The sequence below is a fragment of the Pagrus pagrus genome (genome assembly GCF_965226575.1).
Source record: "Pagrus pagrus genome assembly, chromosome: 17".
In the NCBI taxonomy this organism is placed as follows: domain Eukaryota; kingdom Metazoa; phylum Chordata; class Actinopteri; order Spariformes; family Sparidae; genus Pagrus; species Pagrus pagrus.
The window spans coordinates 17028930-17048265 of record NC_140201.1 but is presented as its reverse complement, the minus strand read 5'-3'; the positions used below and the strand labels follow the sequence as shown (position 1 = coordinate 17048265).

General features: G+C 42.2%; 1 protein-coding gene across 1 annotated transcript in view; it reads left to right on the top strand.

Annotated features, from left to right (window-relative positions):
- kcnh8 (potassium voltage-gated channel, subfamily H (eag-related), member 8) overlaps window positions 1-19336 on the top strand; it is a 53781-nt gene extending 34445 nt beyond the window's left edge. The window contains exons 9-16 of the mRNA XM_084379785.1: window positions 1025-1224; window positions 3377-3626; window positions 7553-7767; window positions 9444-9482; window positions 10647-10930; window positions 12070-12185; window positions 12431-12510; window positions 17139-19336. Of these exons, the coding sequence (XP_084235911.1) occupies window positions 1025-1224; window positions 3377-3626; window positions 7553-7767; window positions 9444-9482; window positions 10647-10930; window positions 12070-12185; window positions 12431-12510; window positions 17139-17726 (1772 nt within the window). The 3' untranslated portion in view covers window positions 17727-19336. The remainder of the gene's footprint in view (window positions 1-1024; window positions 1225-3376; window positions 3627-7552; window positions 7768-9443; window positions 9483-10646; window positions 10931-12069; window positions 12186-12430; window positions 12511-17138) is intronic.

Below are 19336 nucleotides of genomic sequence, written 5' to 3'. Positions count from 1 at the left end.
ACCGTCAAAGTTACACTGACGGGCTGAGGTTGTTATTCTAAGTGTCTGACAACAGTATGGAAATGATTCCTACAGAGATAGACCTTTTTGTTAAAGAGAAAGATCCATTTGTAACCAGAAAAAACACAAGTCTCGCTCTGAAATCTCGTGAGGAAAGCTGTTATCGTTGCTGCCTCATCTGTTAGACTGTCAATATCAGTTAAATATTCAGCCATGACTTTGGAAATAAATTCTTGCTGGCAGGCCCACTAGATAAACTCCAAACTCTCTCCAACTCTGACTCATGTTTCCACTATTGTCTTCCTGCAACAACTCACACCTCACAAGATTTAGGAGCGAGACTTCCACTTGAGCAAGATTTGTGTTTTTTTTGGTTAGATTATCAGAATAACAACCTCCACCTGTCAGTGGCTAAAGCAGGCACTTTTAGTGGACTTGACTTTGACAGCCATAGTTGCTAGGTTTTCTACTGGACCGATTCCAAAAGCTCTAAGTATGAATCACCTACCCACCAACATGTAAATACAGGGCCCAAGTTTAAAAATATTGGAATTTACTTTAATTGAGTACAAACTTGCGTTCTTCCTGTTTAAATTGTTTGTGTTTATATGTACTGGAAATGTAGACTACAAGTATATACTAGCCACAGGCTGGGATTACTGGAGAGAGTGTGAAGACATGAAACTAAGACAGAACATGGCTGCTCCTTGTTGTTCCTGTCACTACACCGTTGACCTGGTTTGAGCCCTGTAGGTGGTCCGAGTACGAATCCCAGTCATACCATTAATATTGCTCTGCACTTATTACTGTCACTGAAACATCCCCTGCTGTTCATCCTCCTACATTTTGACACTGCCGAGCTTACAGTTTATAAAAACATTTGACTGCTGGAAGGTTCTGCCATTAAAATGGAGTCCAAAATGTTTTTCCTGTTTTGGTTGCCTGTCCTTTCAACTGTGTTTCATTCATGCTTATCGCTTCCCTCCCTTATCTCTTCCTCTACTCTCCCTCTTTACACCTGCAGCACTGATGCATGCCTTGGTCTTTGGTAATGTGACAGCCATTATCCAGAGGATGTATTCACGCTGGTCCCAGTACCACACCAGAACCAAAGACCTCAAGGACTTCATACGTGTCCATCATCTGCCACAGAGCCTCAAGCAGCGAATGTTGGAATATTTTCAGACAACCTGGTCGGTTAACAACGGCATTGACTGTAATGAGGTACCACAGGCACACGTACACTTCAGCTGCTTTAAATCCTTATCCTCCTTTATCACTTAACTTGTGTTTTTGACACCCAAGAGCACAGCATATAGGGATCAATACTTAATTTGAAACATCACATACTTCTCACCGCTCACATATTGTCCACATTCCAGCTCATCACAAGAGTGGTAACGTGATCGATATAACACATCATCCACGATGTAAGAGCTTAGTGCTTGACAGAAGACAGGAATGAAAATTAAGACATCATTTCTTTTTCTTACGTGGTCATTTGTGAATGACAGGATGTTTCGTAACCTTGAGAACCGAGGGTTTAAACTCTTCTAGATTGCGTGTACTGACGTCAGACTTGTGTTACAGTATGTGCCAAGTACAAGGCATGAACATTAATTTACAATGCGGGGAATCTAGGTGAAATGATTGCACATGAAAGGAAAGGTAGCAGTTGAAAATAAATGAGTATATTCATTCAAGCATAATACCTAAAGGTTAAATTTGATTTTGAACTTTAATATAGCTTCTGATAGCGCCCTGAACAGAGAATGACATCATACTCCCTCTGTGTGTTGTGATCTGAGCTTCTCTGTTCTTTGTTTTGGTGGCTGGCCAAACTCTGTGTGCATTTTAGTGCATGTGGGCGTGACGGCTGGTAAGAAACTTTCTAAGAAAGTTTTGTGTGTTAAGATGCTGCTTTCTTTTTTCCACATGTTTGTTTTTGACATAGAAGAAGATAAACCTCTGTGTCAGTGCATTTCAGAGGTGAACTAGAATGATACTCAGTAGGCGCTCATCTCTTTCAAGGCCTAACAGGCCCATTTTGCACTCATTCATACCCTGAAATTAACGAAAATGTCCCAAAAATGCCCTAGCCAGCAACATTAAAGATGGTGAAAAAAAATTTCCTGGATCCGTCCCTTTATCCAGATCTTCACCAAAAGTTAATGAGGTCTGTTCTGGACTGACACTCATCCTCCATCCAAGTTTCGAGGAAATTTGTCCGGAAGAACCAACAAACAAACAAACTGACACGGATAAAAGACCTCCTTGATGGAGGTAAATATTGTACTTTTTACTCCACCAATTTTTTTAAGCTTTTAGTTGTTAGTAAGTTTATTTGGCATATTACAAAATACCAAAAATATTATATTATAAAACTATTCAGAAGTATATATAGTGAAAATTAGCTATACTACAGTGAGCTAACTGTTATTACACTGTTAATATTTTTCTAAGGACATACTGTAAAGGATCTGAGCGTATGTTATTGTTGCATTTAATGCAGGTTCTGCTAGACAGGAATGTCTGCCAAATGCCAGACATTGACACATATAAACACTACAGATTAACATAAATTGAAAAATGGAGACAGGTGGAGACAGAATAACGTTTGCAAATTTGCCATGAGGACAGCTTCGGGAAAACACAAACAGGAAAAAAGCACAGGGAAACAGAGGCAGCCAGTTAGTAGTGGAATAGCAGCTCGTCCCTTCAGGCTGTGAATGTCCGCGAGACAGCTGTCAGAGCCCAGACCAGCGTTTAGATGGAGTGATGATGATGAATCCCAGACAGATGAATTATAGATGGCCCTGTTGATTAAAGTCAGCCTGGGCCTGACGAGTCATTGATCGACTCTGTGTGACGGTGAGCCCAAGATCTTGGTCCTGACAACGAGACGGATGACAGATGAAATGCAGTGTTTTGACTTTTTTCTAAAGCTGCGTTAGGGGTTTTTCCAGATTGGTGTGATAGGTGTTAATAATGGCATCATAAACACATTTAATGTTAGATTATAAGCCCAATAGGAAGTTTTGGCAGGTATTATTATTAACACATAATGTTAATAAGCATTTTATGAGGACACTTAGTACAATTACCCTACCTAATATGTAGCATTATCATGTGTTGATTGTAAAACCGTCTCAGGCAAACGATTGATTTTGGGATATGTAAACAAACGTAACTTGTCTTGACACTGATGTTTCCTTTACTACACTAGCTTAGCAATCAAATCAAAGGCAACCAAGGCTGGAGATTTCATCCCTGAGTAGCAGCGTGGTTGTGTTTTCACAGCTGCCATGCCGCTCCTCCCTCTTGTCCGCTTCATCTGTCTTACCCTCTGCCTTTCTCCCTCGCATCATCTTCACAGCTGCTGAAGGACTTCCCGGACGAGCTGCGATCCGACATCACCATGCACCTTAACAAGGAGATCCTGGAGCTGTCGCTGTTTGCCTCGGCCAGCCGTGGCTGCCTGCGTTCCCTGTCGCTGCACATCAAGACGTCCTTCTGCGCTCCCGGAGAGTACCTCCTCCGGCAGGGCGACGCGCTCCAGGCCATCTTCTTCGTCTGCTCAGGCTCCATGGAAGTGCTGAAGGATGGCATGGTGCTCGCCATCCTGGGTACGATAAAGGATGGGAGGAGGGGTTTTGTGGGGAAGAAGGAGCAAGAATACCTCTGTGCCATCATTATAGTTTTACAAAGACCAAACTCCCAGCAGCAGGCTTCATAATAAAGCTCTGTGCGGCTCATTGTGATGAAGCGGGCCCTGCAAATGAGCCCATTGTGATGAAATAGAAGCATTACAGTGTCTTAAAGGGTAGCTCAATCTCAGAGCCTATTGTTATTAAACTCTAGTCAGATGCCATGTTTTCAACAATATGTTGCAGCAGAAAGAGCCGAAGACGTAATTTATCTACAGCTGTGCTGCAAGATGGGGGCGCTAGAGTCTTGACTTCCAGAAGCTTTACTTGATGTTAATAACTACTGGTACTAGTCCAGTGAAAGTGAATAGAGCTGACAGGCAGATGTCGAAACACACACAGACAGCCACTGCAGATCATGTTATATTATACACCAGTAATCCATTCAGAGCAACTCAGGATTGCCCAATTCTATACACAGGTTAAGCTGCTCCAGTCCAGTGATGTCCAGCTGAGTATGTTCAAGTCTATTCTATAGCATTGTAATTCAGTCCTGTCTGCTTTAATCTGTGTTGTCCAGTTCAGTCCAGCCAATTTCATCAGTCCAATTCACCACAGTCAGGTAATTTCAGTTCCATCTGGTCGAGGCCAGTTTGTTGCTGTCCGCTCCAGTCCGTGGTGAAGGTATAGTTGAATTCAGCCTTTGTTTGGCATTGGTATGCATCTTCATTTGCAGTGTTAAAGGCATTCTACAAGAGTAATATAAAACTACAAAAAAGGTGTTTTTCCGTAGTGGGATAACACTGAAATCAGCAACTCCAGAAAAAGAATGTATTGATGTTAAAATAGAAGTTGGCTTCTCATTAATGGAGGAACAAGCTTCCAAAACATTTGCGAAAGCTGCAACTCTGCTCAAACTAAGAAAAGATGTTTCTTTATAGTCATCATTTTTGTAGGAAGTGTTGTTAATACAAGAGTTGTTATGTGAAGTGCTAATGAAAGGAAAAATAGATGAAATTATATAAAAGATGCTTGTGGCAGACCACTTCAGAAGAACCGACCTAGATGAAGAAACTGGTCCCGTCTACCGCAGCAGGTGGACGGGGTAGGTGGTGTCTCCATAGAATCCCGAGCTTATAGCAACAAAATGCACATGTATGTTGGGAAATCCGCTCATTTTTTTTCATGAAGAGATCGATACCCCTTTCATGCTGGTGTGGTAAACAACTCAATCTACGACCAGCAGGATGTAAGCTTAGCAGCACCTGAGAGAAGGGAGGCATCAGCTTCAACCTGCCTCTGTCCAAAGTCTGTCTGCCTCCCCTCTAAAGCTTGCAGATTGACATATTATTGCACATTTATTTGATCTTTCTCTTGGCTGTGCACCCAACCAAGAAATAGTTCGGCACATAACCCCCCTGCGAATCCATAAATTGTTTGTTTTACACTTCTTTTTTTCCCCAAAATGTTGAATGTTCCTTCTAAAAGACAAATTTCTTTTGGCAAAGGTATCTTTCCATTATCTTTCTAGTTATTGCTGTTCTCATCTTCTCAGAAAAAGTTGCTTCGAAAATTGTTTTTGGAACTTATCCAATGCTGCTGTCACCACCGTAACCTTCCTTTATATATCTGCACAAACTTGCACCTACTTTTCGATGGTGGAGAACTTCCCACCCACAAACCTCTGCTCACCTTTCTGTCTCCACATCTGAAATATGATGCAAACAGCGTTCAGTCTGGCTGTTTCCTACCATTCCCATCTGCTGTGTAACGCAACCACTCGTCCTGAGTGACCTTAATGGCTCTTGCTATCTAACCTTCGTGACACAGAGTTATAGACCAATCTGACACAAGTGCGTGTGTGTGCCCGTAAAGAGTGTGTGTGTGTTAGTGAGTCAGCGAAAGCTGAAAGAAAGATCTGGATCTGAAACTCCATCCATCACTTTGTCTCTGTTGGTGCGGCACTTACAATCTTTATCTTAATCTCTGTTATCCTGCGTGTGTGTGTGTGGGTGTGTGTGTGTGGATGGGTGGGTGTGAGTGTGTACAGTGTGTTTACCTGATTGTCACAGCACCTGCATGCAAGCGCTCCTGTTGAAAAAAAAGTTTGTGTGTGTGCATGGAGTAGGTGGAATTGTTTACCAGTGTACAGAGTTGTGTTTGTGTGTGTGTGTGTGTGTGTGTGTGTGTGTGTGTGTGTGTGTGTGTAGGCTTGACAGGCGAAGAGCATTGTCTTTGTGTTCGCCTGCTGACTGTGCAGAAGGTCAGGCTGACATTGAGTGTCTGACTGAATGAGAAAAAAACCTTCGCTCTCTCTTTCTCTTTCAGTGTGTGTGTGTGTGTGTGTGTGTGTGTGTGTGTGTGTGTGTGTGTGTGTGTGTGTGTGTGTGTGTGTGTGTGTGTGTGTGTGTGTGTGTGTGTGTTCTACCCCTCTCTTTCTTGTCACACTACAAGTCCATCGTCACAGCTCAGTACCAGATGATAGAGAGTGTGTGAAAGTGAGAGAGGCCATGTCGTGATACATGAAAGGATGGGGAGAATATCTGTCACAAGTGAAAGAAAAGCCAGGGGGCGGATTGAGGGAAGGCAGAGAGGAGGTAAGAGGAGAGTTAGAAAGAAACAGGAAGGAAGCAGAGGTAGAAACGGGAGGCAAGTAACATACAGTTAAATGCAGACGGAGAAACAAACAAAAAAATGAAGAAAAAGGAATAATGGAGAGGAGGAGAAGGAAAGAGGAAGGATGGAAAGGAAATGGACGAAGAAAGAAAGGAGGCAGGAAATAGGAAAAGGAAAGACAATAGAGTGGACCAGAAGGAGAGGATAAATACAGAAAGGGAGGCAGATATGAGGAAAGAGAGGACAATGACAAAGGTTTTCAATATAGCAAGAGGAGAGAGAGAGAGAGAGAGAGAGAGAGAGAGAGAGAGAGAGAGAGAGAGAGAGAAGGAGTGGACTGTGAAACAGTAGGAGAGGGGAGGTGGAGAATAAGAGCAGTCACGACTGCCGCTCCATCAGCAGCCTCGGTGTAATTTAGCAGCGCTCACAGTTCACAATGACCATAATGAATATTTTATCACTGCGTAAGGGGCATTAACACTAACGGGGTACTTAGCTCCCTCCTGTATGTATCACTAGAACAGGAAACAGCTGTCAACACAACTTCATTCAAACAGGAAAGTTTACTTAAAGCAGTGAGATTCATCATGTTATATAAATAGAAATCATAGACTGTAAACTGAAATATTTATGTCCGTTTGTTTGAGTTGAGTTTAATCTCTTTTGCTCAATTAAATTCTCACTCTGGTAGTTGATGCATTCAGATGACTAGTTGTGCTTTTAATCTTAAAATTATCTAACAGGTAAGTGGCAACAGTTAATTATAATCAGACCCTTATGTTAATTTTTTAAAAACATTAATAGAAAAGCTTGGTCGGGTCAGGTATGTTTATTTCCCGCTGTGTTGCTGCTCTTTACTGTAACGATGGGTGAAATGAGCAGTAGATGAAGAGGAAGTCACAGTTTCCGACAGCATCAGTTGGCAAAAGCCTTAATTACAGTGACCTTAAATGATGGCGGGACGACGGTTTGGATGCTAATTTTATTTCTTCATGTTTGCCTCAGTTTGGGCTCCTAGTTCAAAGGAATAGACTCAAGTCAAGAATATGGCAACAACTCAAACCAAACTCTCAGTCGCAGTGGTCGCTGACTTGAGCAGACTGTTGACTGGACAGGCAGTCTTTGTAATGCTTCAGCATCAGGCTGCTACAAAACCCCTCACACACTCCAACCTGAGTACTCCCTCTTTAATAAATGGTAGCTCCGAGTCGCAGAGACTGCACCGGATAATGGACACTATGCTGCGACCCTCGTTCTGACCTCCCTTGTCCTCGTTTCTGTCTGAGCAGGTAAAGGCGACCTCATCGGGGCGAACCTGTCCTTAGATGACCGAGTGATAAAAACCAATGCGGACGTGAAAGCTCTGACCTACTGTGACCTGCAGTGTATCAACCTGAGGGGGCTGTACGAGGTGTTGGACCTCTACCCTGAATACTCGCACCACTTCGTCCAGGACATCCAGCAGGACCTCACTTACAACTTGAGGGAGGGACAAGAGACACACGTAAGTTCACTGAAGTAGTATTGATGCTGTTTCTGCTCGACGTCATTACAGTACGACTGAGGCTCATGCACACTGAGCATTCCTGCTGCAGAGTTTTGTGTTTTTTTTGTCCATATGTCATGGTTTCTCGGTTTTCATTGGCCTGTTTGTGATAGGATAGCCTTATTGGCTACAAAAATGCAGATAAATGGTTCAGATATTGATTCAAATTGTACTTACTTAAAAGTAAGTAGATTACATGGTGTAATGAATTCTTGAGTATGGGTAAAATGACAGACTGCAGACAGAACAAATACCCCCAAAAATGACTTAATTACAGTAATTTGAGTAAATAAAAATAAATAAAAAACAAAATCTGTTATCACCAGATTTTCTCTCAAATTTGTGACACTGTAAAATCTGACAAGGTGATTTTACTTAGGGGGGAAACCGATTACCATAAAATTACCAATTAAAGTAGATTAATAATTGTAAGTTGTTAAAACCTTTTAGCTCGTACAACTTTTAAAGTCTATTTGGAAATTCTGAGGTAATCGGCTTCCTGACTTTTTTAAAATTGATATAAAATTAATTAACCTTACACAGTAAATGTTAAAGTTGACTGCACTGTGAAAAAAGAATAAAATAAAAAGGCAGGATACTGATTACCTCAGAATGACCAAGTAAAGTAGACTTTTAAATTCAAGTTGTATGAGCTAAAAGGTCGAACAACTTAAAATGAATAGTCTACTTTACTTGGTCATTTTGAGGTAATTGGTTACCTCATAAGTCACTTTGTTAGATTTTACAGTGCATGTATGACACACAGCACTTTATACACACTTTCCATCTCTCTGTATTATGAATCGGGGAAGTGTAATAATGTGTGAGAATGAGCGATGGGCTGAGTGAGAGGAAAGAGGAGGGCACGAAGGGCTGGAGTTGGGAGGGTAATAAATGGACTTTGAGGGAAGTTAGAGAAAGAAAGCTTTAAAGTAAGAAAAGTGTGTGTGTGTGTGTGTGTGTGTGTGTGTGTGTGTGTGTGTGTGTGTGTGTGTGTGTGTGTGTGTGTGTGTGTGTGTGTGTGTGTGTGTGTGTGTGTGTGTGTGTGTGTGTGTGTGTGTGTGTGTGTGTGTGTGTAGAACAGAAAGAGGGCAAAAATAGCCGGGGCACTTGGAGGAACTCTGCTGCTGTAATTACAGTCAGGTGTTTCTGTCTCTCCGATCCAAACACCATTGGCCCACTTACACACACAATACATACACACACACACACACACACACACACACACACACACTAGCTGCCGCAGGGCTTTTAGGTGAAGCTAATGTGAAGAGAGGCAGCCCAAACCTCAGGACTGAGAGGAGTTAAAATGACAGGAGGAAGGAGGCAGCAGCTCAGGATGGAGGATGTGATTGTGGCTGGGAGGTTGAGATTACTCTTTGGATATTACTGTACTTTATAAGAGCACAACACAATAGTATCGGTGTGTTCAGGTGAATTATTTCCCATCATCGGATCACTGCTAGCCTTTAAGTCATTTATCATATTCGTGTTTCCACCTAGTTAAGAAATGAACTGCTGAGCATTGTGAAATGGCTCCTCTGTAATTGAAAACTGAGAAAAGAAAGGCCGCGTCTTGATTGCTGTGTCCTGCAGCACATTTACTGAATATTATCTCTCTGCCTCTCCTCCAGGTGAAGGCCAGACTGTCTACAACAGCTTTAGATACTCAGGTAACAGACCACAAAACACTCACAAACACTGATTGGTGATTTACAGTCTAAAAGGCAAAATGAGGCCGCTTCAAATCAAAAATATCCCTCACCCTCACCTTGTTTGTTGACATTAGCTCGTAATATAAAATATTGAATATTGAATTTGCATTTAACCACAGATCAATTATTCTATCCCACAGAAAAGTCTGAAGGGCGACCCAACAGTAGACCTCACACACTGATAATAGACTCAATTACTCTTTTAGTCTTAATGACTCCTCTTTTTTTGAGCCGGGAGGTTGAAGGAGGAGGACGATCAATTCTGCAAAGAATGAGTTAGCAGTCATTAAATCGCAGCCGCTCCAGAATCGAGGGCGATGAAATGCTCTCGCCCTTTGAACGCTGAGAATCTGCACGAATAACACAAATGTAATCATCTGTGGTAAGATATGTCACGGGAAAATCAATGCAGCTGTCGAAGCCATTAACCTCACGCTGGTGTCGGTTTCCTCCGAGAGAGTCGGGTCACAGGCCGCCGATCAATAGGTTGCGGTTGTGCTTATTTCTGTTATTACATGATTGTATCCTCATCTTACGGTTGATAGGCATCTTTGCAATTTAGCACAACTGCACACCCTTGACAAAAGACTACACATTGTTTGCTAAGACTGATGTCAGAGTTCACCAGTGTTGCCTTCATTATTCTGCAGGTCAAAGTTTAGTCAAAAATGTTGATCTGAGGATTTGTGCTCAACCTTTTCACTCATAAATCCAGCTGATAGGTCTGCTCCTTGCAATTAGTGCCTATCTATGTATTGAAAGCACCTCTGTGTATTTCAGGGTCATGGTATTACAAACATGTTAGTGTATTCAGCATTTTTAAATGAATCAGAAAGTCAGAGTGACACAGAATACTGAGAGGTGCTGCTTTTTGAAAAAAGGAGACATTTAATCAAATGTGACACCATCAAGGCTGATGCTTCGGATGACTCAAATCAACATGAATAGATTTTAATTTCATATCAGCTCTCTGCTTTTTCCGTACTTATGTAATCTCCACAAAGTTCTCCAAGTATCCACACTCAAAGGTTGTATTTCAAAATGTTCTCAAATCACAGGCGATTGATATTTGTCGTGACTCTCAAAGATTCTCTCAATGTTTTTGTTTTTTTTCATTTCCAGTCTGGGGTGGGAAGGAACGGACGACTGGTCCAGGGCTATCCGCCCATCATCGAGGCACAGGAGGAACATGAGGAAGATGAGGGGGAGGAGGAGGAGGAAGACGAGGCCATGTCTGTATCTATGTCATCAGAGCGGAAACCGGCGATGGACCTCAGGGACACAGGTGGGAAGTCTCCACTGAGCCGCCCCAGCCAGAAGAACATGGGACAGAGCTCCAGGAGGTCTCGGAGGAAGATCCAGGAAATTACTCTCACCACTTTAGACCCGTCCAACCTCAGCCCCAGGTGAATTTGTTCGCCATTGATTCGTCTGCATGTGTAGGCTTGTGTCTCTGTGACTCTGCGTTATGTCTATTTTTGCAGCACAGTACACTTGGCACTAACTGGAGCTGGGCACTTTTTCTGTGATATATTGTGTAGTTGTGAGGGGGATCTGAATCAGACACTTCAAATTTAAGTGGATCAGTCAAAGGTAAACTGTTGGCCACCACCCACACATCCCTCACTCGCATTATTTGATCAGGGTAGCATGACAGAGAAATGAATGGAGTAGACAATGCTCTTTTGGAAACATTAATAAAGGTTTGTTTTTTCCAACATTCAACTACACAACTTTGACAAATGGTATTGCTCTGCTAGCTGCTAAAAACTCACAGTGGTAGACTCAGGATGGTTGAGGGGCAGGTACCAAAAAAATTTAAAGGTTACCAGCTGTGTGTGGCGGGGCACCAGCCGGCAAGACAGGCTCTGAAAGACCACTGAAATGGGGGGGTGCTATATTAGCGATCATGTGGGAGTTAGTTACCCCAAACATGGATATTTTGGGGATTTTAAAATCATTTGGATCAGTTTCATAACAAAAACCCAGTATTTTGCTGGTGACCAGTTAAAACCATCTTCATCTGGTCTATGCTGTTATATTGTTGACGTGTTTGTTTGTTATTTAAACAGGGTTTACAGAATATATTTACCCATGAGTTTGAGATGTGTCATCAAAAATATTAGAATGTTTTATAGGAGGAGAAAATTTGTGTTTTTGATGTAAATTTGACTTATAATGAGATTTATAATAAGATTGTTAGCCGAACTTTGGAGCTGAGGCACTAGTTGTTTCCTTGCTTCCTGTCTTTATGCTAAGCTAAGCTATGCTAAGCAGCATCTGGCTTTAGCTTACAGTATGGAACAGTAGACACGTTTGGTATCTATCTTCTCACCTAACTCTTAGCAAGAAAGTGCATACGTGCATTTCACAAAATGCTGAACTATAACTTAAAGAACATAACAGCACAATATTTAACAATATGATACTATACAATAACCACAATAATAATTAATAGTATTGTTTCTTAATTATCCATTAATAATTACTACATCATCAGTAACAATCTTTACTTTCCTTCACGCACACTTTTGTCTCTATGCAGGATAGTGGACGGCACTGAAGACAGTGAGGGGACGGAGAGTTCCCTGGCCTTCTCCTACTCTAGCAGCCGAGGTTGTCCTGTCAGTGAACCAATCAGTGCCTCAGCATCTGCCACAGGTCCTCCCATCTTACACCACACACCAATTTACCTCTCAAATATGACCAAATACCACTTATAGTCCCTTAAACATCCCACATCCTTTGGAAGGGAAAAATGATTGCAGCACTGTTGGATAACAAGGGTGATTAATGTGAATTTTCACTTCCTGACGAGTATTTATCAGCTGCCTTGTCGCCATAACTGCATGATGTGAATTTGTAATTCTTATTCAGCAACTGATTTGTGCCAATTTGTGTCACAGATATGCTGCAGATCAGCACAGCAGAGCTAGCAGCTAAAGCAGAGGAGACCAGAGGACAACTGAGACACCTCGACCAGCAGGTAGGACCGTGTGTTTGTGTTTGTGTGTGTGTGTGTGTGTGTGTGTGTGTGTGTGTGTGTGTGTGTGTGTGTGTGTGTGTGTGTGTGTGTGTGTGTGTGAGAGAGCGAGCGACACACAGACAGGTGGGCTCAGGTAAGCATGAGCCATATGGCCATATCAGCATGTCAGGTAAGACATGTGAACGGATTCAGAGAAGTAATGAAGCAAAAAGTTAAAAGAATAATAATAATGAGGCGTAAACAGTGTGTGGAAACATTTTTCATCCATCTGAACCCCACATATGTTTTCATGTTTCACAGCAGCACTTAGCAGACCGACTGTGCCTGTGTCTCATTAAAAAGTATCATATTTGGATGCTTTACGGACTACAGTGGTTCATTGTCGAGCTTGAAATAATCTGTTCACACACATGCAGTATACACACACACAGCCTCTCGTGCTGTATCCTATGGTTTTGATTGGCGGGTGGCTAAATTGACATTAGACTTTTGGCAGGTGAGGAGGAGTGTTTGCTTCCTCCTGCTAAGCCTCAGTCTGTATCCTGGGTAGTGCTGATAGAGGCAGAGAGAAAAAGAAACATGAAGAAGAAGAAGAAGTAGCGGAGGGAGATAGCTTTACGAGAAGAAACAAAAATCAAAACAGAGAGGTATGAAAATAGGGAGTGTGAAAGGCACCTTCACAGTTTTACACATTGGCTCTGTTGTCCTTTCTGTGTCTCTGTGGGTTACCCGTGTTTGACAGGAAGTCTCTCAGCGTGGTCTTGTAGGTTGTTAATCCTCACTTGGATCCATCCACACAGATCACCATAGGAGATGAAAAGGGGGTGTTAGTTTAAACCCAACACAAATACAAATGGCAAATGACAGGGAAGGTATTTATTTGCCAAAAAAGTTTTAACGTTGGAAAAAAAAACATATTTTTTATAAATCTGAGCTGGAATTAGATAACCAGTCCTCCCAAAAACAAGATGCACAATTGCAGGGGCCCAATTTATTGGTTGGCAGAGTTAATTTTTTTGTATTAAAAAACTACAACGGTTCCAATTCCTTCTGTCAAAAATCAAGGAGCAAGAGCCCTTTGAGACCTTTGCCCGTACCTGTGAATAAATGAGCACAAACTGCAATTTTACACATGAGATGTGGCCAATCAGAACAAAAAACTGACAAGGGTAATTTCTTTGCTGTTTGTGACCTCAACAACACAAAGGTGGCAGCATTTTAATGAACAAAAACTTTGTGAACACAGTGATAAATCAGCTCCGCTTTGCCGTGTGACCTCTTAGCGTGACCTTTCACTCTTTGACCTTATGCTACATCTGTGACACTGAGAGGTTTATTCTAGTGGGAGCTGAATAAGACATTAATGTAGTTAAAGAGAAGCCCAACATGTTGACCTTTGTTCCGTGTCATGGAAACTATAATGCTGCTGTACAGGAAAGCTACAAGGTCTGAGTGATTGCACCTGTAAGGATCATACGAGGCAAGAAACATGTGACATTATACACTCACCACAAATACATTTCAGAATGAGACTTTGGTACACACACGTATGCACAGCAGTAGTGACCTACTTCAGTAAATGAACAATAAGAAAACAAAGTCATTACCGAAAGCTTCAAGCAAGTATTTAACAGAATTTTTAAACAGTACAAAGACTTTAAAGCAGCAGTAATTGATTTTTTGGCCACATGGGGGCAAAAGCTATTAACACAGCATCTATGTATTATCTATTTACTGTGAATATTCATTCTCCCCTTTGCTGTTTTGGTCTCCAGTCTTGACTATTGTCACATTCAGAGCTCATTTCGCCCGAGCCAGCTTCGTCATTCTCATGCTCCAGCTCTGCGTTTAAATGAAATGATTCATATGTCAATTTATAAGTCCATTTTATTTATATAGCCTCAATTCACAACAAATATTATCTCACACTTTCCAATTGGAGCAGGTGTAGACCCTACTCTTTAATTAATTAAATGGCACCAAAACCAATTCCTTATCTTCAAAAGCCTTAGGTACAAATTCATTTTCAGAGCTACTGGCATCAACAAGCCTATAAACCTTTTTGGGAAAAAACACTGGGGAAACAGTGCTTTCTATGATTTTAGACATTTAAACACAACACTGTTAAAAACAGATTGTTTCAGGGAGGGTGTCGCTAAACACCTGAGGCACAGCATGTGTTTAAAGGTTAATATAAAGTATGAAGGCACATACAGTACATGTTGCATCAAGCCAAATAGTATGCAGACAGGTATGGTGCCTTTATTTATTGCATAATCAACCAGCCCAGTGGACAATCAGATCTAATCTAATGAATCAATTGGATTATTATATTTATGTACTGTTGTGCTATTCCTGCGCATTTATTCAGATGTTATATAAGTCAGCCGGTACATTGTATGATGTAATGATGCTATTGCTGATTTTACATGTACCTGTAGCTGCAGTGGGTTCTGGTCATCCACGGCTGCTGGATTGTCTGACCATCTCCACAGACAATTGGCTGTGATGTGAAGTGGGAGTACTGGAATCATGTTGACAGCGTGTCAGATTGGACTGTCCTGTTGCTCTCAGCTTTTTCTATTTTTATCAGAGCCAGAGTTTAGACCCAAGCTTTTATCAGCCACAGCAGAGAGGGAAAGAGATGTGATTTTGCTCTGTTAAAACTATTGTCAAGGACTCAGTGTGGTAGATTAAAGTTAAACAACTACAATGTTAAATGACATCAAAAATGTTATAAAAACTACTATTAAATCTACTTTCGTGATCACAATATGCACTCAGCCCTATCACCTCTTGATGTAGTGGCTGGAGCACTTCCCACCTGGAGTTGTGTGTCCTGCTGAGGGCTGATGTGCATCGAGCAGCACTGATGTGCGTGATTGGCCTGATGAATGGTCATGAATGCTTTGACTGGCAGAAGCAGATGGCACGTTGGCAGTGCTTCACAGCCGTGCCCTCTGTGGACACGCCACGTGCAGGGAGGAACTAATCACCAGCCCGCCCTCATCAGTGTAATGACCAATTATAGCAGCACGATGTTACATGCAAAATGGCAGGCAGGAGACGGAAATATTTGACCCAAAATTACTGACCCCAAAATACCAAATTTTTAATGATGTACTGTATATCCTGGGGCTTTTTGTTCCAGGTAATCAGTAAGTTTTCACTAGAAAGTTTGTCTTTATTACATATGTGGAAAAGATGACTATATGATTATGTTCGGACTGCAGGTAAATCACATTTGTTTCTCAAATCAGATCTTTAAGACCAATTTGTTAGTGATCAGATCGAAGTTTTGTGTCCGAACCAAACATCTGCTTTGGTTGCTGTGGTAACAATGTAGGTGTCAGGAAGTACATATGCTGGTGACATGGCCTTCCAGCACAGAAGAAAGAAAAATTGAAATCCATCATCCCACCTTCCAAACAGTCACCCTGTCAAGTTGCAGAGTAGACATTTTATTTCAGTGTCTCTACGTGGACTTTTCTCTGGGTTGTCTTCTATACACTGGTAGCAGCATTCTGCTGAGCCGTTCTGAGACACTTCTGTCACTGGATTTGAAGGTCAAAATCCGTTATTAGCGGTCTGGACTGAGACGTATCAGTAGAAATATGATTTGAATAGCATTTCAAACCACTTTCAAATGGGGTTTGGATCAAACTTGTAAAAATCGCATGTCATTTGGTTTTTCACTGTCAAGACTTCCTAAAGTTAATCTTGATATGCCAAAAATTGGATTGAGGCTGGCAATCTGAACAAGGCATTAGAAAGTTATAGGCATAGAGGCCATTTTGTGTCAGTTGATGCGTTTAATGTAAAGCAGTGGCAGTAGGAAATGTTGGGTTTGCATTAGCAGTCCTTTAAAGCACCTCCCAAACGTTGTAAAGAGGATGATTGTAAACAGCGAGGCTTTCATCAATGAGATAATATTGTGCTGACTTACATGCACATGCAGTTTCCTGTTAATCTCCCACACTTGCACGACTAAAAGTTTCAACTCATACGCCACGAAAGCAAAATACGGTACAGTCAGAAAGGATTACTCTGCATTTCTGAATGGCTTTTTCATGCTTTTAGGTCGTAAAAAGTTCAAATAGATGTCATTTTGTGAAGGGTTTGCCAAATAAGTAATGTTTTGTACATTCAATCAAACACAGTACAATGATTAAACCAGACTGACAAGTTAAAGGGCAGATAGAGACAAAGATACCTCTGAGCAATTATTAAATAAGAATAGAAGAAATCAGCAGTTTTTTGTTAAATAAATTGGAAGGTTAACGTCAAAATCTGATAAGAACAGGCTCCTGTCTGAGTGTCAAGTGCACAATAATGATAATATCAAGCTAAAATGAACGTGTTGTTTAGCAAAGCTAGAGTTTAAACTTCAAAATAGTTAGTTAGTGCTACTGGAACCAGATCACACAATATCGGCTCAACACAGTATGTTCTGACAAATGACCACTGAAAAGCGGGTTCTGAAAATATTTAGGGGCTGGGGTTAGGGTTCAGAATTGAAGGTTACATCACACATCAGCTGTAACACAGTTGATGTGTGAATTACACTGTTTATCTTCTACTTGACACTTTTTTTTCCTTTTTCAAACTAAATATGGTTTGTGTTGCAGGTGAGCACCCTTGGGAGAGAAGTGGCCGACCTTGGACGAGTCATGAAGAGAATGGCCCAGCTCATGGAGAACCTCATGCCATCAGTGCCACAACCGACAGTAGTCTGTCCCGCGCACTACTCCCCAGTACAGCACACATACCTTCCCCACCCCAGCCCTCCTCAGTCTTACCCTTCACCATCCTCTTCTCAGACTGCCTCCGTCTGGATGGACACAGCAATGTCATTGCCCTCTTCTCCCGCCATTATCCCTCAGCAACATGGTGCGATGTGCCACAAGGACTCCCTCACACACAGACCCCAGGACCTCCAACTTGGGTACCCCAATATACCCAGCCCAACTTTACCTCCAACTCCCAACTCATCTGCCCAATTACAGCCCATCATCGCAGAGCCTCACCTGCCCTCCTCACCCCTCAGCTCACCAGAGATTTCCCACTACAGAGACGGGGTTCCTGGCTCCATCAGGTCAAGGGGACACAGTCCTCCCCTCGAAGACAGGGGAGATGAGGGCCCTCATGAGAGCTCTGGGTGTTCTCCAAAAACTGGACTTGGAGGGACCTACCACAACCCAACCAAGGGTTTGTAGCAGCCCTCCATCTGAACTTCCCTGGACTTTTTTCCAGGATATTTTTTGAGCTATGTTCCTGAACTTAAGATCAAACTGATCAGCTGCGGTCCACCATATCACTGGAGGACGTTTGCAGGGATGCAACTCAGATCCTTTTTGTTTTAAAGGCACGCGTTTAAAAAACCATGTTGCATGAAAACAAGTACAGAAGGTTTAGGTGTGTTAGCTTTACCTTATAGAAACATAGTGTTGTTAGACAGAATGAAGAGGTTGGGTCAGCTGTGGAGCTGTATGATGGCAGCTCTTTAGGCACAGCTCACCCCCAGCCTACTTCCCTTCCCCTCCTTGAGGCAGGATTGTGCTATAATGGAGGACAAGCGGAATACAAAGGAGGAGAGAGTCCTTTCTGTCCTCTCTTTTGCTCTTAGCGAGTTTCAGGTTGGCTGGGCTGGTTTGAGTAGTGGAGGTGGGCTTTGGAGACAAGGAGCAGAGGGGTGGGGGTCGTTAATGTGCTTCCCCCAACCCCCTATCTCTGTAATTTCCTTTCCTTTTAACCCTTCTTTCCTTGCTCACTCAACCCATGCCTGATGCTCTGGATTGTGTGGACCAGTGCATGGCTGGTTTGGGCTGGTCGGACTGGGAGCACAGAGATGGTGTGAGGAGAGATGGGACTCATTGTGCTCTTTACTGCTGGCCCTCAGGGAAAGGGAGGTGGAGGATGGAGGAAGTTGGTTGTGGTGGTGGAAGTGGTGGTGGGGGTATGTTATGCCTTGGGCAGCACAGCCCCTGCTGTCGTCTGTCACACTGAGCACAGGGACTCTGTCTCCCTCTCTGTTTCTCGTTTCCAGTGATTCTCTCCATTCACCTACCACTGTCACTCCCCCTCCTTCTTTCTCTTTCACTTGCTCTCTGCATGCCTTTCCGAGCCTTTTGAGTAGTGCCTGTAGACACACATTAACATGCTGCATGTCACCCTGTGGAAATCCAGCTTGCCATTTATCTATCTATTTAAAGGAAACACGGTTCAATCTTTTAATAGCTGAACCTGGCATTTACTGATGCATATTTATTGGATGTTGGCTCAGTTTAAACAACTGGGTAATTTTAGACACAAGGTAGTCGCCCCTGTTGTCAAGTGGCCTGGAGCAAAGCACCAATACTAAATTGGTTCACGATCCAAATGTCGGCCATTTCCCTGATCGTTACCCAGGGTTATCAGCTCTGAGATCCATTTTCTCAGCTGCTCGGAGCACAGGCAATATCCCCACATAAAAGCACAATAAGGAGATATAGACGCTTTTATATTTCTATGAATGTATCATTACTAAAGATGTATTTTTTTACCTCAAAGAATGCAAGAGTGTGGGATAGCAGTAAATGATGCCATTGTATATGAGGTTATGGCAGTGCTGTTTGCTGGTGCCAGCCAATGCAATCTTAAACCAGGAAAAAGGTCCTAACTCTCATCCCAACAGATCTACTGTTCTCTTTTGAATTCACGTAGGTTTGACTCTGCTTCTCTGCAAATGGAATGTACTGTAATCAAACATCTTTTTCCCATAACATTTTGATATTTATTAGATACAAAAAACAACTGTTATGCTAATAAATGACAAATATGACTGTTA